The following is a 24,964-nucleotide window of genomic DNA, read 5'->3' as shown; positions in this document are numbered from 1 at the left end:
ACGCTCCTGTTCCCAGTTCAATGCTACAAGGCAACTTTGTTACTGAAAATTTGTGGAAGTGCCACTTGGGACACCAGTCATTTGTTGCATGACTCTTAGTGCCATCCTACTATTAATGCCTCTGCAATTATAATTAAACCATCATTTGTCAATGCGCTTTACAGATATATCTCCCCCTCTAATTAGTGACACTTCTCTTTTATTATACCAGCTTATTTCTGTGTGTGATCTGATAGCTCAGTACCTATTCTCAGTGAAAAAGAAGTCATTTTCTCACCAATTACTTAACCACTCTCTTAGTGATTCCTGTGCCATCTTAGCTTACAAGATTGCCAAGAGGCATGGATCCCTACCCTGGAGTAAGATCATAGTTTCACCTATCGATTTTAGAAAGATAGTATGAAAGAAATCCAGACATGTCAAGGATTCACAAGGATTCACTACCATGCTCTCTCTTTTTGGAGAGAGCAGGCACAGCGTCTGCTCCCACTGCCCCCAGGGTAAGTTGTGGCAAAACACCCACAATTTCTGGGTCACCAAGCATTAGCTCTCAGTCTCCTGCAAATGTCCAATATGTGGACAGCATCACTGACCCATCCATGCTCTGGAAGTTGCATTCAGGTGGCTTCCCATTTCTTCATTGTCTAGCAGCTGACCACCCCATATTACTGAAAGGTCCCTCACCAGTTGCTGACCTTGGTGGAGGTCCACAGGGCGTGCAGAGATCAGAATCCGTATCTGACTCCCCTTCTGCAATATAGGGTCTGATTTTGGCCACAGCGGTGTAGCATCCGTTGTTAAGGACATCCAAATTTTCTTTGGACTGGGAAATGCTGAACCCACTGAAGGAACGCTCCAGTTCCTCATGGTCAACGGATGGGATAGAGATAGAGGTGTCACTGTCCCTCAGAGCACTTTCATGATGTTTAGCTATCAGGTCTTCGTTCTTTGCATACTCAGAACTGGCCCTGTTCCCACCACCGTAGGCTGATAAGGAGCGCTCGTGCGAAGGTGGTGGTGGGATTCTCACCAAAGAACCAGCATCGCCAACTGGGGATGTCCCATGGCTTTGCCGTTGATATGTCTGCCAAGAAGTGGAAGGGGGACATGAATTGTTTGGCACTGTTGTGGCCGGCGGTGCAGAGAAATTCTTCTGTCCCATTGAGCTGGTGGAGCGAATTATCTTGATAATGCAACCGTTCTTGTCAATATGCTCCCGGCTGTCTTCTGGGCTGTGATAGGGTGGTGCAGGATCAGGTTCTTTGGACCCAAAATAGGCTTCTGTTTCGGTCGGTGGGATCCCCATCCGTTGCATGTAGATGTTGATCAGGAAGTCCAACTTCTTCTCCATAGACTGTACCTGGAAAATGCCACACAGGTCTCACTCCATGAGTGCCCACAAAATCTTAGACCCAAACAACTTTGAATTCACTCCAAACTTCAACTTTAAAAAGTTATTTCACAAATAATTTATCCTCTGATCCATGAAAAAAAATCCATATTCTGTTCTGCAAATCAAAACTTTGTTGAGACCACAAATATGTATATATGCTTTCTTACCTAACCTCTTTGGCTTAAGTCTTCTGTCCTCATCCTTGCTTATACAAAGCCTATGTATACGTTAACTGCCTTTGCTTACATTCATCCCTTGTTGCCCATGCTGCAACCATTCCACACCTCCCTCTGCTGTTTCTGCACATATCTAAATTTTATGATAAGCACCCAGGGGTTGGAGCCTGTTGCTTGCTTTACACACACAGCATTTTGCAAGAGCCGCTATGATCGGCTGAGCACAAGAGCTTGCGACGGCTAGGTGAACAGTGATTTACATAGAGCTTTAAAGGCAATGCTGAGCAGCTAATTGACAGTACCTGCAAACATACTTTCAGCTGAGCCATGTCTTTACATCAGATGTAGGACAAGTGGATGTGGCTCGGATGAAATGGCTGGTGGGCTAAATGAGGAGGCGGGGGGAGGGGGCTAATTAGGCCTCCATGCCAGAGGTTCTACACTCCTACTGCAGCAATGTGTCAATGGGAGGGAAATGACAGACACCAGGTCAGGACCTAACATATATTTTGGCTGTGTTTGTGGGCAGATCTGTGACTTTAGGATTCAACACAGGTCTGTTTCTCCCTTCTGTTGCCCACCCCATTTTGGGGGATTTGGGGGCAGAACTTTGCCAGCAGAGTAGCTCAGATGGCAAGCTTTCCCACACCACACAGAGGCATTTCTACAGATATGTTTTCAGCGGTGGTGATGGAGACAAGCGTCAGCAGTCTGATGGATTCAAAGCCTTCTTCTTTCAAATGCCCCTCAGTTGGCAAAATAGTGATTACAGAATTGCCTTGTTAGCATCTCTCTTTCTCCATTGTCTTTCCTTACACCTCTCTTCCTCATATGGGTTTTTATTTACATTGTAAGCCTGTGGGCAGGGTTTTGTTATTGTCAGTCTTTTGTTTTATACTGAACAGCACCTTGTTTTTAGGCACTTGCAAAAAATTCCTCCTCTTCCTACTACTACTAGGGAGTATTATTATGCCTGCTAATGATGAACTCAGTTCCAGAATGCCAACAGTTTTTGTTGCCAAAATGGGGCCATCAAAGGACAAAAAAGGGGGGCTGCACGCTCAGGTGAATCCTGAGATTTGCTGATATACAAAAACACCATTTATAAATGAAGTCAGGGTGTGCGGCGACACCCCCAAACAGGCCAATGATGAATATTGATCATGCTCAGTAGCCATGGAGCTCTGGAAGACAGTTGGAAGAGAAAGGCATGAAAGCCAGTGGGTCACCAAATCCAGATCAGGTCAACTCAAATATGAATTTGCAAAGACTGAAATCCTCAAGCATTCCTAGGTAATATGTTTTCATTCTAATCTTCCTCCTCCATTCCTTTTTGCTCGGCATTCACCATAACACGTGTGCTAAAGGGCAGAGCTTGGAAAAGTTACTTTTTTGAACTACAACTCCCATCAGCCCAATCCAGTGGCCATGCTGGCTGGAGCTGATGGGAGTTGTAGTTTTAAAAAGTAACTTTTCCAAGCTCTGCTAAAGGGAGAGGGAGGTGAGAATCAGAGGGAAAGAGAAGCCTGAGAAGCTCCCTTCCCAGAGCTGCCTCCATCAGTGGCTGCTTTACCTGGCTGCAGCAGAGGGAGAGGTGAGACACTCAGGCCTTCTTACTTATGGGGAAGGGCTATGGCTCAGTGGTAGAGCGAGGTCCCAGGTTCAGTTCTCAACATCTCCAGGTAGGGCTGGGGGAGACCTTGGCTTGAACCCCTGGATTGTAATTGCCAGTCAGTGCAGACAATACAGAGCTAGATGGACCAATGGTCTGAGTAGGGCAGTTTCTTAATTGGGGAAGGATCCATAGCTCACTGGTAGAGCATCTGCTCTGCATCAGAAGGTGCCAGGTCCTTCCTTCCTTCCTTATCTGTCTATGTCTGTCTGTCTATCGAAAGGAAGGATAGCACTAGGTTGGGGGCTACTCAACAGTGCAGTATAAATGCTCATTATTATTATATTAACTCTCCTTCCTTCCTTCCTTCCTTCCTTCCCTATCTATCATCTATCAATCTATCTAATCAGATTTATATCCCGCCCTTCCTCCCAGGAGGAGCCCAGGGTGGCAAACAAAAGCACTAAAAACATTCTAAAACAGTATAAAAACAGACTTTCAAATATATTACAACAAAACATCCTTAAAAATTTATTACAACAAAACATCTTCAAAAACGTATTTTTTTTTAAAAAAAAAAAAGCTTTAAAAACGTATTAAAAAGCAGTTCCAACACAGACAGAGACTGGCATCTCAGGTAAGGCTCGGAATGTCCCCCACCTGAACCCCTGGAGAGCTGCTGCCAGTCAGTGTAGACAAAACTGAGTTAGATGGAACAATGGTCTGACTCATTATAAAGCTGTTTATTATTTCTACTACTTACCTCCTGTTTCCACCCCTCCCCCCTACAAAAAATCATATTAATGAATTTCATTATGATTTAGGAATTCTCAGTGTACCTGTTTTTCCACTTTTCCAAGTCTGCCCATCATACTTGGATCTTCAGGAAGCTCCCCTTTGGTTCGGTCCTTATCTGTCATTGACGGCCCTCGCCCAACAATCTGGTCAACTCTACCAGGAGCACAAACCCCAACCCAGAAAAAGCCATGAAGTTAGTAAACTACAATCAAACATCCAGAACTATTCTCTACTCCTCTGCAGGATTTTTTTTTAAAAAAAAACTTTCCCTTCGCTGATAAGTATCACTCAACAGTTTACACAAATAAGAGGGAGGCAGCAAAATATAAATTTTCTGTAAGTGGCGTATTGGCTCAAAAAACAATGGTTCTGTTTGTAATCTGGCATATTATGCGTAGTAGACTTGCCCCTTGAGAAGAATTTGATATTAAGCTTGTTAATTCCCAAACAAATTAGTATCTCTTTTGACAATTTATTATCGACAGATTTGTCTACATGTTTACCCTAAAAGTTAAGAAGTTCTTAAAGTACTGCAACGCTGATTGATGTAAGAAGGGATCAGGTTGAAAGTTCAGATGTTTCAGGCTTCCAAAAACCGACATCATCTTAATAAATTCAAGATTTCCAGTTTGCAAGATTTGAACTTTCCACCACACCATAATTTGGCTCTAGATTTCAGGAGAAGAAAATTGAGTTTCAAAATCACTGAATCCAAATTTTACTCTCAAAAACTGATATTTGCCTCTACTGTCTTTGTTATGAGGGCAGCTGTGTGTTGCCCATTGCACACTAAATTGATACAAATAATGATTTATTTATCTTAGAGATCATCTAAAGCGATGATATTGCTGTCTTGGCTCTAACATCAACCTGCAACATGGAACTCATTTTTAACAACAACATCCCCCCCCCATCTATCTCCTTTCTCAAGATGACAAAGGAGGACAGCAGGATTCCTGATTTTTAAACAGTAAAGAAAGAGGAAACTTTGGCAGGTGCAGATTCTTATGTCAGGGTGAGAAATGCTGTCTCTGCTGAAATTCCTTCTTCTGTGTACCTACATAATTAGGTATATAAGCTTTCTGTCCTCATTTGTATCTGGTTCTTTTCTTTTTTTAGAAAGAAACTCTGTACACAAATATAGTGAAGGTATCAGTCAGAGGACAACCCTCCGGTTTGAAACCAGTGGTGCAGCGTTGGGGGATAACTACATGACCAATATTAACCCCATTGTAATCCATTCCAAAATGATCTCACTAGCTAGAGAATGTAGCTCTGTCCTGAGAATGCTTGCTTTTACAGAACTACTGTTTTTTGGTGGGATGTCATGACAATTAAAAATGAGTTCAAATGTGGTCACTATTTGTAGGGCAGGCATTTTCTGAAGCAGCCTGCCCTAAACTTGTGCCATGCAGATGTTCTGGTCTACAACTTCCATCATCCCTGACCACTGGCCATGCTGGCTGGGGCTGATGGGAGTTGTAGTCCAACAACATCCGGAAGGCACCAGGTTGAAGAAGACTATTTGGAGGTCTAGTAGGTTTTGATTGTGAAAGATGACTAACAATTAACAGCCATAGCAGCTTCTTTTTTTATTAGAACATGTTGAAACTTTACCCAACTGGGTGGACCATAAATTTCTAATTTATGGCGTTGATCAAAGTGAACAATACAAACAAAGGCACCAGTTGAATGTGAAACCAAACCACCAATGGTAACAAGCATACAACTGGAGAATTATATTATGCACAAATATATAGTTTAAGAAATATGGGAAACATAAAACAAATGCTGAATACAACTGGTGTAACCTGCTTTTGCGCAAGGAAGCAGGATAGACTTTTAAATTGGATATAGTGATGCCCAAGGGGTTAAATGCCAGTTTAGAGTTGGTATCTTTCCTTGAACAATGTGTGTTTATCATTCTCCCTTATCTGATACTTTTGCAGGATTATTGAAACATTGGGATATATTTTCATGTGCCTTTAAGGGAATTTATCTAACATTTAGTCTCCATATGGATGTGTGAGAACCAGTGTGGCCTAGTGGTTAGACTGTTGGACTACGACCTGTGAGACCAGGATTCGAATCCCCACACAGCCATGAAGCTCATTGGGTGACCTTAGGCCAGTCTCAGCCTCCGAGGAAGGCAATGGTAAACCACTTCTGAATACTGCTTACCATGAAAACCCTATTCGTAGGGTCGCCAAAAGTCAGAATCAACTTGAAGGAAAAAGAAAAAAAAGGATGTGTGCCTTTAAGAGAATTATATATAAAAACTCTTATGAGTGAAGTTAATACACCTGCCTCAACAACTCACTGCCATTAGAGTGACTTGAACTGTTGCCTGTGATTTGAGGTTTGGATTTACGTTCTTTCCAAATTTGCCTGGTGTAGTATTATAATTAGGGTTGCCAGGCTCAGAGCCCGAGACTGATCCTGTATCTTTAGGAGAAGAGAAAGTCAGCCAAGTGTAGGTGTTCTTGCAACACTATAATGGGAAAAACCACAAGGTGGAATTCTCCCTTCCCCCTGCACAACCTTTAAAGATACAGAAGTCCTCTTGGAGGCTGGGCCTGGCAATCAAGAAGTCTTCTGTATCTTTAAAAGTTGTGCAGGGGGGAGGGAGAATTACACCTTGTGGTTTTTCTCATTAAAGTGTTGCAAGAACACCTGCACTTGGCTGACTTTCTCTTCTCCTAAAGATACAGGATCAGTCTCAGGCCCTGAAGCTGGCAAGCCTAATTATAATTGTAATATTGAAAGTTTTTTGTTTGTTTGTTTGTTTGTTAGCTATGTCCTCTCTTGGAGAAATGAAAAATATGTCTCAAGGGAGACATCAAAGTATAATTAAAAAACTCTTTCAGTTTTTATCTTTGCTCCCACGGTGTGTGTTGCTATAAGGCAGTGAGTTTACAAAATGTTTACAAAACTTTTAAATAGTTATTCCTATTATTCATATTAATTTTATAAAACATGTTTGTATTGGAAATGTGTAACTTCTTATTATCTCTTTATTGAGATTGTATTATAAAGATGTTTCATTTCTGAAGAAACATGTGTTGTGAACAGGATTATACCGGTATCCTGTAAAGACCTACATTTGCATCTCTGTATACAGCATGTTTACCAATAATGTGGTGTTCAACACAATTGTATACAGCATGTTTTAACTTTTGTACATCAACTTTTTCTATGTATAATTCAGCATTTGTTCTAGGTTCCCCATATTTCATAAGCTATATATTTGTGCATAATATAATTCCCAGTTGTGTGCTTGTTAGCACTGGTGTTTTGGTTGATCAAATGGAAACATGGCCTATAAATCACAGTCAGTTCTATTTCCTAATCTCTTTTAGAATACAGCAGCTTTGAGTAAAGATTGTGTCACCACCCCCATCACCCACATACACTATATAGGTCACATTTTTCTTCCTACCTCCGGAGAAAGCCATTAATTTTATTGGGCAGGTGCCTTTGTTGTATTGTTGTTAAAGCCTGATAAAAACTTCTTTGTTGAGGCAAGCCTATCCAGATATGCAATTTTATTATATATATTTGTTTTTTTAAACTGTTGATTTTCTCTATATTTTGATTATTTTATTATGTCTTCTGTTTTATTGCTAATTTTAAATGAATATTCCAAACCATTTTAGGTAAACAGCATAGATATTTTATTGTTATTGTTATTAAAGTGGTATACAAATTTTGCAAAATATATAAACCCTGAGCCATTAATTGTTTCTGGCCAATTTTACCCTTGCATAATATGCCAGAAGTACACAGGTGATAAAACAAAGAAACCAACAAGAACAAAAAACCCCAAGTACATTAAATCTGTTTAGAACTGCGTTAGTTGTCTGGAATGGAACTAACACAGCTTCTTATGCAGTTCTGCGGTGTGGGCAACAGGTCCATGCAAAAAGAGATGGATGAGAGTTATGAGTTCGAATGCCGACAAAGGAAGGGGAAGAAAGGATTAACGAGACTACAGGTTGCAAGGCACTTTGAAAAATTAAGAAGTGCTCTCTCAATTATATAATGTAACAAAAACCGAGAAAAAGGGCAAAACACAAGGCCTTTCCCAACAATACAGCCACCTGAGTTGCCTTCATTTGGCAGAGGAAAGATCAGAGTTTTATTTGTTTATATATTACGTTGAAGGTTCAGAAAGTGAGGACTGCAAACAATCACAAGTCAATGTCCCGGTTCACACAACTCACTGGGCCTCTGGTTATTTGAAGAGCAGCTCACCCCATGCCCTTTGTCATGCCTCCATTGGATGAGTCCTCAGAATAGCCTGAGGAGCAGGGCATTGGCATAGCAGACCCAGGAGAGGGAACAAGCAGACCCACCCCAGAAGCAGTTCCAGACTCCACCACCACTGGAAGATGTTCAGGATACAGTGTGAGTCCCACAGTCAGTCCCAGGGAGTGAACAGGAGGCCCCTCCACTCCCTGCAGAGCAAAGACACCTGCGAGTAGCAGATCAATGCAGGCATTCTGGCTGTTTAAGGCTATAAGCTCCAGGGAGTTGGAGGACTGATTGCTAGCACCTGAACCAGGAAGGGGAGCTTAAAAGGCAGTGAGATGCCCTTTGCCCTTTGCTGGAAGCAACATCAAGACGCCAACATCAGACCCTTGCCAGCCATGCCTTGAAACCCAGATTATCCTTGTTAGAATATCAGAACTTGCTTTGTTCACTGGCTTTGCTTTTTGGAAGATGACCTCTATGTGCACTGAGACCCCTTGACCCTCTTCCTTGCTTATCTCCTTTACAGCCAAGCCCCTGCATAGGCAGCTGCTGGCTAATTGTTTTACAGCACCATGTATCACCTCAGTGCAGCCAGCAGAGACTGACACCTTTCACCATATATATAATGCAACCTGTGAGTTGGGTACTCAGTGCTAATATTCAAAGGCTCTCTTTTTTGAGGGAGAGGAATGACACAAGTGGGGCCTCTGTGTGATTTCCCATCAGAATGGGGAGCAAAGCATGGTGGATGGGAGCAGGGCATCATCCTCCTGCCAAAAGGAGGCCCATTAAGATATGTCAACTTGGACATTGACAACTCTACAAATATCCAGTGGGTGTCAAGAATTTTAGAGTAACACACTACGGAATGCTGATAACACCAATGAAAGAGCTAGTTCCCTATTTTTAGGCGTTCACCAGACACAGATTGCCAACATTCTCTTTCAAAAGTCAACAGTCTTTATGTTTGGGATATTGACAGGAATATACACTTGTTTTAAGTTCTGGTCAGTAGGTTATGTTCTTTTGCGGGAAAATGTCTATCTAGTGCTCTTTCCTAGGCAAAACAGGAACCCCCAGGCAGGCCTGCCTTATGTGTGGGCCCCGGGGCAAAAGCATAGTTCTTTCTCTCTTATATATATTTATATATATGGCTGACCAAGACAGATCCAGTCCCATTACTAGGTACTGAAATTAAAACTGCTGATATCATAATAACCGTTGTATAAATCTATGGTGTGGCTGCATTTGGAATACTGTCTACAGTTCTGAACACCTCACCTTAAAAAGGATATTGTAGAGCTCAGAAAAGGGCAACAAAAACGATCAAGGGGATGGAGCAACTCCTCTATGAGGAAAGGTTGCAGCTTTGGGGCCTTTTTAGTTTAGAGAAAAGGCAAACAAGAGGTGACATGGTAGAAGTGCATAAAATTATTCATGGCATGGAGAAAGTGGATAGAGAAAAGTTTTTCTCCATCTCTCATATTTGTTTATTATTTATTTATTTAAAATATTTCTATCCCGCCCTTCTACCCTATAATAGGGCACTCAGGGTGGCTTACAAAAATAAAATCAAACACATACATAATAAAATTGTAAAATCACAAAAGCATTAAAATAAATTATAATACAAAAAATACTATATATATATATATATATATATATATATACACACACACACACACACACACAGAGATATATACATATGTATAGGGAGTGGTACTAAAGGGACTATGAAGGAAAATTTAACGTAAAAGGCATAAGATCATAACACGAGAACTCAAGAAAATCCAATGAAGCTGAATGTTGGAAGACTCAGGACTGACAATACTTCGTCACACCGCACATAGTTAAACTATAGAATTTGCTCCCACAAGAAGCCACCAACTTGGATGGCTTTAAAAGAGGATTGGACAAATTCATGCAGGAGGAGACTATCAACAGCTACTAGCCATGACGACTCTGCTCTGCCTCCAAAGTTGGAGGTGGTATGCTTCTGAATGCCAGTTGCTGGAAGTGGCAGGAGGGGAGAGTGCTCTTGCACTGGGTCCTGCACACAGAAAAAACAGACGTGCTCAAATACATAACCCGAGAGTAAGTTTCATTGAACTCAATAGGGCTTGCTCCCAAGCAGAAGGTTTGATGCTGCCCATCCTCTGATCTCCTCTCCCCACCACAACCACCTTGGGGTGGGCCCTGCCTTCCCCCCTTCTTCCCCCTCTGCAACTGACTCCCTTCCCTGGCTGGGCAAATTCCTCGAGCCAAGAATCCTACATTGTATTTCCTTTCCTGGTTTTTTTTTTGTTTGGGGGGGGCTGCAAAGCCACTTTGCTCTTCTTTGCTAAAAGGAGGGGAGGGGAGGGCTGGCCAGGAAGTTGGTTTCCCTCCTGATTTGTTGCCCCTCAAGGGCGCCGGACTCTCTTTTTTAACCCTCATGCTGCTGCCTCTCTCTCCCCATCCCCGAGGAGATCCTCCAGTAAAGAAGACACGACTTTGCTGCACGGAGTCCTTCCTTGTAGGCAGCAGCGAGGGTGAATTGGGCTTCTCCACCCGCTCCCGCCCCTTTTCAGCTCCAGGGGCTCCTGGTAGGCTAATGAGATGGGGAAGGGGACAGGAATATAGTGCAGCAGTGGTGGAGTGGAGATGTTGCTAGACTACAGCTCCCATAATCATCTCTAAGGATTGGCTATGTTGGCTTTATGAGTTATGACATATGAATTCAGATTGCCAAGCACGGGGCCGGGGGCAACTGCCCCACTTCCCGGTGCCTAGGGGCGGTACTGCCCCCAGGACATGCACCTAAGAGGTTGGAAAATCTGTCTTTTCCTTTTGTTTGCAAAAGACAGGTTTAAATGGAAGAGTCCTCTCTAATGGCAGGTAGTTAGATGCAAATGCACTTTCAACAGATCCATAAATCAGTTATGAACTTTGATTTAGTCCCATCAAAACCAATATATAATTCTGTTCTGAAATGCATTGTCTTTACAGTATTTGAGCAGGGATCCCATCAATAAAATAGATTCCTTTTCTGTTTTTTAAGAATGCATTTCTATGTTACTCAGAGAACAGAAATGGGGGGGTCACTGCTTTCTCTGCTGTGTCCTCCAAACTGCATATTTGTTTTAAAACAGGAGCTTTAAATTCTAATCTGAGGGCTGATTCTCACCTGAATGCTGATTCTCACTTTTAAAAGCCTACACAAATGAAGTCTTATGTGTGCACCTAAAAGGTAATGTGTGAAAACAACAAATACATATCTGCAAAGATGTGCAAACATCAGGAAGCTAGGATTGACTGCAGCTCCCTGTTGAGTTGCACATGATAGCTTTCAGAGTTTGTCACGGGATACTGTGTGCAAAATAACCCCAAATTGTTATTTTGTGTCCATGACCCCAACATCTATGGAAGGAGACTCAATCTCAGAATAAGAATTATACAGTGTCTTCACTAATGCTCTATGTATGTTACAATTTCTGCTTGTGTACATGAAGGAAGAAGAGCCCTGCTAGATCAGACTAATGGTCCATCTCATCAAGCACCTTATTGCCCACAGCGGCCAATGAGATGCCGCTGGGATGCCTACAAGCAGGGCATGAAAACAATAGCTTTTTCTCACTGATGCTCCTAGCAGCTGGTACTCAGTAGAATACAGCCTTGGAACCCGAGGTCTGGGAAAATGCCTCTGAGAATGGAGGAAAAGACTAGTGTTTGCAGTCCTAAGCATATAAACAACTTGCATTTGGGCCAAATCTGTGGCATGTTAATGAACGTTTCAGTTGGCTTCTACATATCATAGCGGCACCTATCCAAATAGGGATATATGTAGCTTAAGCCATCTATCTTCATTATTAATTACTTGTAAACAGACACTTGTTATTGACACAACAGAGTCAATAGAGAGATGGTATCTGATTGCATCCTGCTCGGTTTTAACTTGGGATGGACAAATACTTCACTACATATTAATCATTTTAACAATGATTTTCCTTCTTGGAAACAATGCAGAAAGTATATAAATTCTTGGCTCAGCCACTGCAGTTTTCTTGCATGCTTATGCTCCATGCTTATGGAAGCATGCAAAGAGGCGTGTCCATAGGTTTATCCTCTGACCCCAAAACAGACAGCAAAGATCATGATTACTCAAATGAGGTGCACAAAAAGAGAGGGAGAAAGATAAATGATTTTTTAAAATGAAGTTATATTTTTAAAAATGCCTTTTGAGCACAATGCCAACCCCTTTCATCCATGTCACATTGCTGGCTACCTACCCTCAGATTGGACTGAAATATTTGTAAGGCAACACTGCTGTTTGTGACTGTGCTGCTTAGAACTGCAAATACCCAGTAGCATGTTGCATGAATAAGCGCCCATCCAGACACACCTTAGTAATTAAGCTACATTCTTGGACAGGGATAGCTTGGCTGCAGTGATCCATGCACTGATAACCTCAAGCCTTCATGTTTACAACATGGTCTATGGCAAGCTACTTGTGCCAGGCCTGGGAATTCCAGCTGGTGCAAAATGCTGCAGCTAGACTATTGATGGAGACAGACTACTGCCAGCACAGAACTCCAGTGCTTAAAAGCTCACGCTGGCTACCCATTTGTTCCTGGGCCAAGTTCACGGTTCTTGTATTAATTTACCTTAACAACTTGGGTATAGGATATCTTCAGGATTGCTTGACCTCTTATTTCCCAGCCCGATCACTGAGATCTTGGGGGGAGGGGAGTCTCTGGCATTGGACATCTATGGTTCAGATGGACAGTTCATCATGACTAGAAGCCATGCACTGTTGTGGTCCTAAGCCTGTGGAACTCCCTTCCTACTGAGATTAGAATGGCACCATCCTTGCTGAATTTCAGGCACATGACTTTCTTATCCCAGCAGGCATTTTAAGATAGCATGTGGATTTATTCATTTTTATTATTTTATTTCTCTATAGTTTATTTTAAGTACACTGCTTAGAAATATTAATGACTGGTATACAAATGTCTTAAATAAATAAAAAATAAATATTCTGAAATAGCATATGGTGCTGCCCTCCTGGAACTATTCCTTTCAGAATGGAGGCTGTGTTAATGGCCCCTCAGAAAAAAATCCCTGCATGTGGAATGCCAGCACATCAGAGAGAGGGATTTACTAGAACCATTCTCCCTGGCTTGTATTTATTTTATATCTATTATCATTTTATCCTCCATTTCTTCCAAAGAGATCTGCAGCATGCATAATTTATTTATGATTAAATTTATATCCCAACCTTCCTCCCAAATGGAGCCCAGGGTGGCAAACAAGAAGTGATAAAACACTAAAAACATCCTTTAAATATTTTTAAAAACAAAACATCTTTTTAAATGTTTTAAAAACAATTGCAGTATAGGTACAGACTGGAATAACATCTCTACTCAAAAGGTTTGTTGAAAGGTCTTCAGTAGGCACCTAAAAGACAACAGAGACAGCACCTGTCTAATATTTAAGGGGAGAGAATTCCAAAGGGTGGGTGCCACCACACTAAAGGCCTGCTTCCTGTGTTGTGCAGAACAGACCTCCTGGTGAAACAGTATCTGCAGGAGGCCCTCACCTGCAGACTGACTGGACACATAAGGGGTGAGACTATTCTCTTTACCAGTACCATTTTATCTTCACAACAGACTTATGAGGTAGGTTAGCTTAAGAGATAGCGACTGGCCCAATGTCGCTGAGTGAGCTGGGTGGAGATCTGAATCCAGGCCTCCCCACTCCAATGCCAGGCTAGCTTTTCCTGATACATGAATAAATAAGCATTACATTATGTGATCTCCTGTCTGCAGTTTAAGTAGCACTGTCCAAAGAGGACTGACTCATGTGATTTTTCTGAAAGTGTAGTCCAGTTCTAAGCTTCTCTAATTCCCTGTTTGCCCAAAGGGAATAGCAGTGATGTATCTTGCTGAATTTTAGTAACAATAAATGAGATTAGGAAATGTGATTGACTGTTTCCAATTTAAGGATTAGGGTGTACTACCAACAAATGCACTTTGTTAACTGAGGTATTACTGTACTGGGAATCCCAGTCAGCTACCAATCAATCGTGCATCCAAATCTGATTTTGAAAATGCCCTCCATTTCAAAAAGAGGTTGGTATGTGCCCAGGGTGCTGCTTTGAGAAACACAAATCCAGGCTCCCTTAGCTAAATGAGAAAATATCACATAATTATTTGGATGCTGGACAATGGCAGCAAGCCAGAGAGATAAATCATGTCAGCGTATCCAACTGTGCATGCACACATATCCAGGGTTTTGTAATCTACTTTTTCTTCAGCAGCAGCATGCACTTAACTCCTCTGTTTTTAAAAAGCAAGCGGGGAACAAAAATGATCATTGCATGGCTACGAACAGTTTACAAAGTTACATGGACACAACAGTTTCTCTAAAACTAACTGTATTTACTCAAGACCTTTGGTTTGCTGTTTTAAACTAACCAGTTACACTTACCTAAGTGACAAATTGGCCAATGAGTGTCAAGAATCTCTTAAGGCATGATATGCACAGAGTGGCATGTATGTGTTTGCGTATCTGCACTTGACATGTTTTCACAAAGAGGCTGGTCCACAAAGCAGGAAAATCATGTACCGTAGCTCACCATATGGACCTTATGGATTTCATACCGCACCACCACAGGCATTTATTTTTGTTGGCATGCAATACTAAAAATAAAACAACTGGGGGCAAATTTGTGTTTGCAAATGGCATTTTAGACCTGTGAAACATGTTAGCCACTGAAACAATTTTGTTGAATGATGTACTATTCTCAATGAACTCAGATGCTGAGTTAACGTTAACATGTCACTCAGTACAGGTGATACTTGATAGGAAATGTTATGGGGTGTGAATTCAGTTGTTATGAGACAAGCTGATGTGGATGGCTGGATTACATCACTCTTTAAAAATCCCATAGTACTATCCACAATTTAGGGATGCTAAAGTACTCGCACTTAAACTGGTTTGCTACTGTTGAGGTCAACCAACTGGCTCCTCCTATCTGCCACTCTGTTTACTGCATACTTTCCCCATCAGTTGTGGATGACTCTGGAGCTGAGACAATCTTGTGGGATGTGGCTGTACCATGATTGTGAGCTGTGACATGTCCATAGTTTGCCCTGTGGTGATACAATTTACAAGTTCTTGGTTAAACTAGCATGACTACTGTGCTTAATATTATGGAACAAGTTATGGGTTAAAAGTAGGCTTCCATAGTAATTGTACCCTCTCTCTAGTACAATGCGTTTCAGGGGCTTTTTTATATTCAGGGAACCTTTCCATATTGACTTGGCTCTCGCCAAACTCTTGTATGTCTGCCATGGGAATGCTGAGCAGGGAGAGAAGATATAGATAAAAGGTGCAACAAGCTTTGAGAAGACACACTTTAATCATGGCACAGCCTTTTGCTGATAGAAAAAGCTTTCTGGCTGTATTTTGAGGAGTGGAAGAGAACCTGTAGACAGAACATACAGATGAAGCCCCAAGATGAATGTATGCCCATAAGTATGAATTCATGAGAACAGATGTGCATATTAGAGCCAGAGAGGCAAGTGTGGCAGCTTGGTCAGGGGCCATACCACAGCGCCTGCCTGGAGTAACAAAGTATGGGCCAGTGACTATAAGAGCAACAGACCCCTGGATTGATGAGGGTAGATACTACACCCCATGAAGAAATGCTAGGAGTAAACAGAGGAGTTGGCACAAGATTATGAGGTCCTGAGAAGACAATATCTATTGTTAAGGTGATATGGCATATCTAGGGAAATGTTGAGAGGAGAAGCTGTGATGTTAGCAGTGAAGACAACCATACCTGATGACTTCACAAGAACATGTGTGCTGGAGAAAGTGGTTGAAGAAGGAGAAGAGGATGAACAAAGGATGCACAGAGATTCTGAACCCTTGCTGCAGCAAGAGGAAGCAACAGCTCAGGAGAGCTCCAAGGAAGAACAAGAAGATGTGAGAGTATCATCAGATGAAAGCCGTAGTGAATGTACCACCATATTATCCCATATTTCATGAGCAAAGAGCTGTGTGGGAAGCAAGAGGACGAGCAGTGAGTGCCGCTACCCGCCAAACAGGAAGAATAAAAGAACATTGCCAAGCCACCGCCCACAGCAAAATGAAGCCCGCCAACCAAGACCACTGAAGAAACAAAAGTGTGCCCATATGAAGAGGGTGAAGAAGTTGCAAAAGACCACAAAGATGAACGGTTCACCTGAAGGAAGTCCAAGTACTGACGTAACATGATATCAAGTCCCACTACCACATTCTAAACAGTCCTTCTTAGATGAATAATCATGACTAAATGACGAGGCAAAAGGATGTCCATGCCCACAACCACAGCCACAACCATAACCAACAAGTGTCTGAGAACAACCAACCAGCAACTGAAATCTATCATATCAATTAAACCATGATTAAAAGCAATTTTCCAGGGTATATAAGATATCATATCAGAAGCACCAGTAACCTGCATAAAAATCCTGCAGCACTATTAATGGCAAGTAAACCCCTGTGTCAGGACGATATTAACATTAAGTGTTAATATATTTTAATTGTAATAGTTGTAATAGTTCTCCTATTTGATAACATCCATTACTTCTTGGATTTTTGATTGTATATCCACCAGGTCTCTAGTGGATGGCACCAAGTCTTCTCACCTATCTCATTGAGGTGTGATTTCTCTATCTCCCTGGTGGAGTCAGATATTTCAGCTTGCTGTGGCATTCCTATGCACAAGGAGTGACATGGAAAAACTATGGAGTTAACATGAATTTTTGTTATGCTGTCCATCACTGGGATTCTAAAGCAATGCGTCTAAAGTCAGAGAGCATACAAGAAAGTATTTTCCTCTATATATGTATGTTAATGTATGTGTTTATAAGTGAATATCAAGTTTAACAGATAAAAGCAATCCTATACCCTGTTAGCATATAGAGCACAGCCAACTCCATAAAACAGGCTGCAGAGGTCTAATCTAAGAGAAATAGAGCCTTTTTTAGTTCCTTGAAGAGAACCACTGAAGTGTTCAAGGACAAGTGGCCCAAGAAAAGCCATGTCTGAAAGATATGATACTTACTGTTATGAAGTATAAGCAGTATGATTCTGACAGAGTAATTAGGCAAGCCCCAATAAAATATAAAGAGAGCCTCCAGTCCTGAAGAAGCCAGCAGAGAGAATCCATCGAAGGTGTGTGAGTCTAGGAGCAGCATCAACTCTCCTCTACCATTTGACTTTGCTGTTTGCTGCAAATCAGGTACTCAGTGGAGATGTATCAAGTAGAAATTATCATGGTCAGAAGACTTTAGAGACCACACAGCAAAAAGCTTATATAAATGTACATCCCAATATAACTCAGGATTCATATTGGCATGTGGAGTTCCGGTGTAAAAGATGTGGCCTTAAAGTAAAATCTCATATATGGAAATGGGGTGGAGAATGGCTCACGGCCCTGAAACTGAAGAGAGTGAAATTATACTCATCTCTGTATAATTACTGGAAGAAAGCCCATTCTGAAGAATTTACCCAGAACGTAACAATTGCCAAGCAAGATTTTTGCCTCCAAAGTCCCCAGTATTATCCAATACTACAACAGAAACCCTGAATTTAGATTCAAAATCTGAGTGTAGCAGCTCATTTATAGCTGTGTAAGAGTAGCCAGGTCATAACTGGTGAGATGAAGACCGTGATAAGACTATAGTGATGTATATTTTCTCTCATAATAGTAGTAACATATAATGAAAGCTGTTATAATAATTGCTTTATAGGCTGACACAATATATTTGTATATGTAAAGTATTATCAGGTTTCCCTTGTTAAATTAAATGTATTAACATGTGAATATAATTCAGTGTTAAGATATAAATAAGCAATTCTATCAAGGAGAAGATTCCTTCCAGAGCAGCGTTCCTGAAGAAGATGAATTAGCAATCCCAAACACAGATGGAAGAAGTGAAGACACCAGACTTTCATGGCCAGTTATGTTATGTTCAACCCACCATAAAAAGTGACGATGTTATTGTAATTGACTAAGAATCAGTTGTTATATGCATTCCAATTTTATATGTCAATGATTTCAGGAAGTGGGGGTGTAATGGGCCAGCCCAGATATTGGCTTGAAATATGGATAAAATGTGCTGAAATCATTTACATTTGCTTATATAGGCTTAAAGGGCTTAATTTATAGCTTAGGACTGCATAAGTTGCAGAGATGAAAAAATGTTCCTATTTTTAAAATGGGCTTTTTCCTGCCCTCCCTTCTGAACAAAGTAGTGTTTTGCATGAGAATGTTGATGTACAGTGTAAGATAAGACATCTAGGCAGTCAGCCAACACTATAGCTGTTTAAGAGGAAGCTCCTCATATGGTATGGTTAACACCACAACATTCAGCTAGTTGTTGACACTGGTCATACATGTCTGTTTCTAGGAGAAGGCATAGAGAGGCAGCTAGTGCTGCTTCTAGCAGGCAGTGTAACTGATAATGAGCCATGGGAACATGCCCCACCTTTGATAAGAAACTGTACAAAAGACCAGGTCTTATAGCATTCATGACCCACCCTCCCAGGCGTCGAAGAATGCAGAAGACCCATCCATCTATTCCATCATGACATCTGATGAGTGATGTATCATGACATGTATTTTCATGTACTTTGTTACTTTGGTTCTATAACATGACTTAAAAATTTAAATCAGTCCATTTATTGTAACTTTTTAAACTAAGATGTGCCTTCAAAGTCTTATACTTTGATGTTAAATGGATATCCAGCAATTTCTTTCATACTAATACGTATTCCTCTTTTTCTGTTTCTGCAACGCTGGCTAAGGCCACCTAGAATGCATTTTATTAGTTGTAGTGTGCAAAATATGAATAAATAGCATATATTATAAAAGACTGTTCTGCTGTCTGACGTCTGACTCTCAAATAGAAAATTTCTGGTACCTCCCAAGACTCAAGAATTCTTGAGTACCGTCTCCTCCAACTTTTGCCTGCACTGAACAACTGCTGTTGATAACCTGTGAGCTTAGGTGAACCAATGTTCAACATACAAGGAGTCTGTATGTAGATACAGAGAAAGGGAGAAAGCAAGAACCCTTGACCCTGTGCATTCATTGGCAAGGGGGCCGACCTTGCAAGTATCACCCCACTCAGCACTCCCTTCAGGTCATTGATGATGACTGGAAGTTGTGGGCAAGCTCTCTTTCAGGAAAGCTTCTCTGTTTTCCTCTTTCAGGAAAGCTACTATTTTCATTGAAAAACCTCGGGCAAGCTTTTAGAGCTTATTGGAAACCTGTTCTACCCTAACAGGGTAGGAAGAATGTTGCAAGAAAAATAATATCCAAAGCTCCATGGTGGAAAACATGTTTAGGTACATGGGAATTATAGACAGCCAATGCCCTGAGTTTACCCCTGGTTCACAGAAGAAAATTACTACCATAGCTCAACTTATGAAGCTCTATGCACACCTTGGAGATCTCAGCCTCACCCATTTATTATTTATTTATTTATTATTTTATTTATACCCCACCCTTCCTTCTAGCATGAGCCCAGGGCAGCAAACAGAAACACTAAAAACACTTTAAAACATCATAAAAAGACCTTAAAATACATTAAAACAAAACAACGTTAAAAACATTAACATTGGGCCATTGGTTACAACCTTCCACAAGTATTTTAGCATTATTGCAAACCTATCTGGGCAATTTCACCGCATTAAAGGGAAATGACTCTCATTGTTCTAAAGGCACTTTCATAGAGACTGAAATTTCAGCAACACAAACACCATGACTTTTACCATTCCAAGCATAAAAGCTGAGAGTCTTGAATGGTTCCATCAAAGGAAAATCGATGATCAGAGAAGTGTTCTTTTGCCATTTCCAAGTTTACATTGCTGTGAAGGCCACCTTTGGTGTCTCTAAAAGTAAATTTTTTTAAGCACATCCAGGAGAGCAAGCCATTCGATGCAATATGCGTCAGCAGCATATGACAAATGCCGTCACTTAATGTGGCATGAAAGGGGGTTGACAGGAAGCAGATGAAAGATTCAGAAAAAGAGGCATTTTGGCAAATCCTAACCTAGGCGAGTACTGGGGTGATCCTTTGGTTGAATACTTCTTATGCCGGGGAGTTGAAGGGGGCGGGGGACCCACAATCATATCTATCCTGGCGAAAATAAATGAGAAGAAAAAAGACACCAGCAAAATGCATAATGAAGCAACATGTTGAAGAAAAAGTTGTTTGGAAAAGTTGCAGAGACAAGAAGAACAACTGAAAATTTTTTTAAAAAAAACCAGACAGAAAGATAAGAAAGTTGAAAATTATAATTTGCTCAGAAGGCAGTAATCATATTACTTGATTATTTGGGAGCACACCAAATTTTGACAACCAATTGATTACAGAATTTTCAGCAACAATGGAATAAGCCTTCTTCTGTTGAAAAGGGCAGCTGCTTGGCAATGAATAGGCAACACATGCTACACAAGCCAGAATGATTATGACAATATTCCATTGGATATGTAGATTCCATACTGTCACAATACATGGAACACATTCTCAGCTGGTTTGAGAAAACAAGCTTTAAAGGAGACAAACGCACCCACAGATGGGATAGCACGAGAGACATAAACAAAGTATATAATAAAAATAATAATGTTATAACTTATGGTACATGTCACAAAAGAAGCAATCGGTGTCATGAGTGGTGAGAGAAGAAGTGTGTATGAACATCCCCAAAGTTTGGGATATTGCCCCTCTGACAACTGAAATATTATGTTAAAGACAATTCCAAGCAGTCTCAAGCTCAAACAACATTTTACATGGAGTCCAGTGCTTCTATCACATATTTTAAAACATAGGATCAGCTGGAGCAAGCTGGGAACTTGAGCAGAGGAAGCGTGGCAGGGAGAAGGTGCTAATCTCTTTCCCTTCCAGACATTTTTTCAGCTAAAAATTTCCATCTATAAGCTGCTTTTTTAAAAAAAAGTAATGGGGGGAACAAATAGTTTTTTTAAAAAATCACCTGTGAGGGACTAGATGTAGGGATCCCCAGTTCTTTTGCTCATGGGCAAAAAAGCAGTGTGGGGAGGGTGAGTTAAGCTGGGGGGGGGAAATGAACAAGGAAGGGTGAAGCATTTCCTGCAGTCATTATTCTCCAGTCAGGATGGCAACCTGTCCAGGCTGATGTTGGTTTGTAAACAATGCCAGAACACAGGGCAACTTGTAAAGTGTCATTTGACATTCAGTTAAACTTCAGCCTCAGCTATGCTGAGCGAAAAGAGACAACCATTTCTCAGGGGGCACCTTGCCATAATGTGCATGTGAACCATTTGGTAAGCCAATAGGAGCTATCTTCCTGGCAAGTGGTGAGAATGTTGCCCCTCTCCTGCTTCCCAGTATTTCAGAAATGTGGTAAATGCCCTCAATGCTGGGTGAGATAAACAAACAACTGGCTTCCCAACTTGTCCACCTGTACACCATGGTAGGTAACTTGGCAAATCGGCAGTGGGTAAACTGTGGCCCTCCAGATTTTCTTGGACAACAACTTGCATCAGCCCCAACCTGCATGGCCAATAGTGAGGGATAAAGAGAGTTGTAGTCCAGCAAAATGTGGAAGGGCCATGGGTTCCCTACCCCTATAGTACTTAGTTGTTTGCATTCACACAGCGCATGAGGAATCCCTCCAGGCCTTTTGGGTTCCATTTGTTTAACACAGCCAACAAAACCAACTGCAGGAAGTTTTAGGATTTATAGGCCTCTCCAGAGCCTTCAGTCTTCATTAACTGCTCTCCTCTGTGCATGGATTCAAGCTAGACCACTAGGACAGAACTGCAAGGGGTTCTTAGATCCATCCCAGCAAAGAAAGACTGCAACTTTTTATCTATGCACTGATGCAAAAAAGAGAGTGAACCTTTCAGATTAGCAGAATCCTATTCTGTCCAACCCCACCCCACCTACTAAGTATTCAAAAATGCAGGGCCAGCGCCAGGCATGCCAGTGCCCTTGGGCACCAGCCTGCCCTGTCACATGCACACACCACCTACCTCTCCCTTAAGGACCTCTCCTTAGGGGGGTAGGTAGCGCTCCCTTCTATGATGCACAACGCGGATTGCAGGAGGGACCTCCCTGGCACCCCCCCCATTGCCACGCAGGCCCTTGACAGCCACCAGCAACATGCTCTGCCTACCTCTCCCTTGAAGTAAATGCTGGTTGCCAGGGTCGACGCCAGGCACGCCAGGGCCTGTTGCACTGCAGGCGCAAGCCTGCCATCAACCAAGATGGTGGCTGAGGTTTCCCTAAGGGCCTGATGCCTCTTCTGCCCTCTTGGTTGATGGCATGCATGTGTGCTGCGCGCATGCCCATGCCTGCCATCAGCCAAGATGGCGGCAGGGGCATCAGCCCCTTAAAGAAGCCTCCACCGCCATCTTGGTTGATGGTAGTCCTGCACACTCAGAATGCATAGCAGTAAGAGACAGGAGAGAGACGTAGGTGGAGCGAGCGAACGGGCGGGCAGCTTGGAAGCTCCCTCCCTGCCGTGGATCATGGAATGGGAGTGCTGCTCTCCACGCTAATGAGGGACCCTTCAGGGGGCCCTGTGGGCTGCAAGGCCCTCGGCCAGGGCCCAATCTGGCCGCCCTTTAGTGCTGGCCCTGCAAAAATGCAAGGAAAATATTTTGTTTTCCCTTTTTTGGCCTAGAAATCTCAGAGCAAGAAAAAACAGAGCCCTGCAGAACTAGCCACTGGGAATGGTGGTGAGGGAACAGTACAAAATGTTGAGCTGAGCCTCCTTACTTCCTGCCCTTTGATTTACCTAGAGCTAAGAAGCTTGATATTCAAAAGCACATTTTTTGGGTGAAGCATTTATTAATCTACTCTATCCATACGAATCGCCCTAATGCATATAAAGTTCAGTGAAGAGATTCTATTATAATTCCTACTGGTTTGCAATAAAGGAAATGTCTGAAGGCTTAATTAAAATCTATCCAAGAACAGCTTATTACACTATTTGGAGACAATTTTTGTCTGCAAACAGAGAAAGGGATAAAGGCATGATTCCACTTAGATATGCAAGGCACAAAAAGGAAGACCTGTAGAGTTAAAGTCTCTTGCTGAAGACTATTGTTTATCAGAGGAGATTTCTATGCTGTTCCAGATCAAAGCTAACAGTGCATTTTGAATCGGTACAGCTCCATCTTCTTCCATTAGTAGCCTTTTTTAAAAAGATCCTTAATTTTCAATGGCTTTGCTTTGCTAATCTGAAATAAAATTTCTTTACTACGAAAAAATAATATGGCAGTTGGATACGCTAAATACATTAAAAATTCTCTTTCCTCTGTCCTGGGCATTTTCATATTTTCAATGAAAATAATCATTACAAAGCTGAATTACTCTTGGCAATCTTAGTGTAGACCAGATCCCTCCCATGGCTGGCATTCTGAAAACAAATAAGCATATATGGCAGGACTTATTTTTATTTATTTATATCCCACCTTTCCTCCCAGAAGGAACCCAGGGCGGCAAACAAAAATGCTAAAAGCACTTTAAAACATCTTAACAACAAAAGACTTGGGTAGGGCACTCACTGCTCTTATACCCACTGAGGAGAATGAGACTCTGAAGAGCCAATCTGAGCCTCAGGCCTTATAATACAAACACAGTGCTTGCAACCCAGATATAAGCAGTCCTTTCTCACAAAACCCAGTTTGTTTTTTTCCTGGAAGGGAAAAATGAAAGAGTAGGTGGCTGACTGCCCCAAAGACAGGATAACACTTGCCCAATGGATAGCAGAAGGCTGAAAGAGGGGAAGGTCTTGCCTGGACTGGAGGTTTTTGATCCTGGAAAGCATATCCAGATGCCCAGCTGAGTACTGTTCAATGACGTCCATGACATCGTAGGGACGCAGGCTCTCCTTGAACTTCCGCTTGGAAACCAGAAATTTCATGACACTGAAGTCAAAAGGAAGAGAGTGACAACTGGGAACCTGCAACAACGTGGGTGTCCCCCCCAGAGCTGCCCATTGTGTCCATTCCTACTCCCCCTCCCAATGCATTATTTTCTGCCCCATGCAAATATACACTCGCCCCATTCACACTGCAGTCGCCGGACCGCCACCCATAGCACTCTCGCACCTCGGTAACAACTCTGCTACTGTGAAAAAGACACAACTGTAGCTGGAATTTAAAGCGGCTGTGTGCACGGTGCAAAGACCAAGGACCAGCTCGCATTGTGGATGTGCAGCATATGGGGAAGAAGCTGCACAGCCATAATTGCCACCAAGCTTGAAGTAGCCCAATTCACACTTTACATGCTACTTGGCATGTCCTTGATTTATGTTAGTAGCCAGCGCTCCATCAAGTGTTATTGTTTTCAGCCATGTATTGTATAGCTTAAAGAGAAGGTCAAATTTAAGGCTTTGCTGGGGATGGGAGGGGGGAAGAGCTATGCCAGCATTTAATGTGGTTGGGCCTTCCTAAATATGCATCAAAATTTATACTTCAGGACATTTCCCACTCAAAAACACAAAAAACGGTACTGGTGATCTTTCAAAGGAAGCACCTCACAACAAAAATAAAAGTATTTGTGGGGTCCTCTGAAGTGCACAAGGACTAAAGGATGGCAAGTTGCTTCCTAAGTCTTGTGTTTCTTGTACATATGGGCCGGTCAATTTGATGCCATGGTTGGGAGGACAACGTACCTTAGCATTAAGCCCAAGCTATCACAG

The 24,964-nt window shown here is 41.9% G+C and overlaps 1 protein-coding gene across 5 annotated transcripts in view; it reads right to left on the bottom strand.

The window, feature by feature from the left end:
• Positions 1–545: 545 nt before the first annotated feature.
• Positions 546–24,964, bottom strand: part of KCNQ2 (potassium voltage-gated channel subfamily Q member 2) — a 160,173-nt gene continuing 135,754 nt past the window's right edge. For 4 of the 5 annotated variants that reach the window (XM_061630248.1, XM_061630250.1, XM_061630251.1 and 1 more), the window contains 3 exons: positions 24,057–24,188; positions 4,021–4,132; positions 546–1,360 (listed from right to left, as the gene is read on the bottom strand). In XM_061630248.1, coding sequence (XP_061486232.1) covers positions 638–1,360; positions 4,021–4,132; positions 24,057–24,188 — 967 coding nt within the window. In that variant the 3' untranslated portion in view covers positions 546–637. Of the gene's footprint in view, positions 1,361–4,020; positions 4,133–20,322; positions 20,410–24,056; positions 24,189–24,964 lie in introns of all 5 variants that reach the window. The other variant, XM_061630247.1, reaches the window with a different exon arrangement.

Source organism: Rhineura floridana, chromosome 6 (genome assembly GCF_030035675.1).
Source record: "Rhineura floridana isolate rRhiFlo1 chromosome 6, rRhiFlo1.hap2, whole genome shotgun sequence".
NCBI lineage: Eukaryota > Metazoa > Chordata > Lepidosauria > Squamata > Rhineuridae > Rhineura > Rhineura floridana.
Note: the sequence above shows the minus strand (reverse complement) of the source record. Positions and strands in the feature narration are given on the sequence as shown.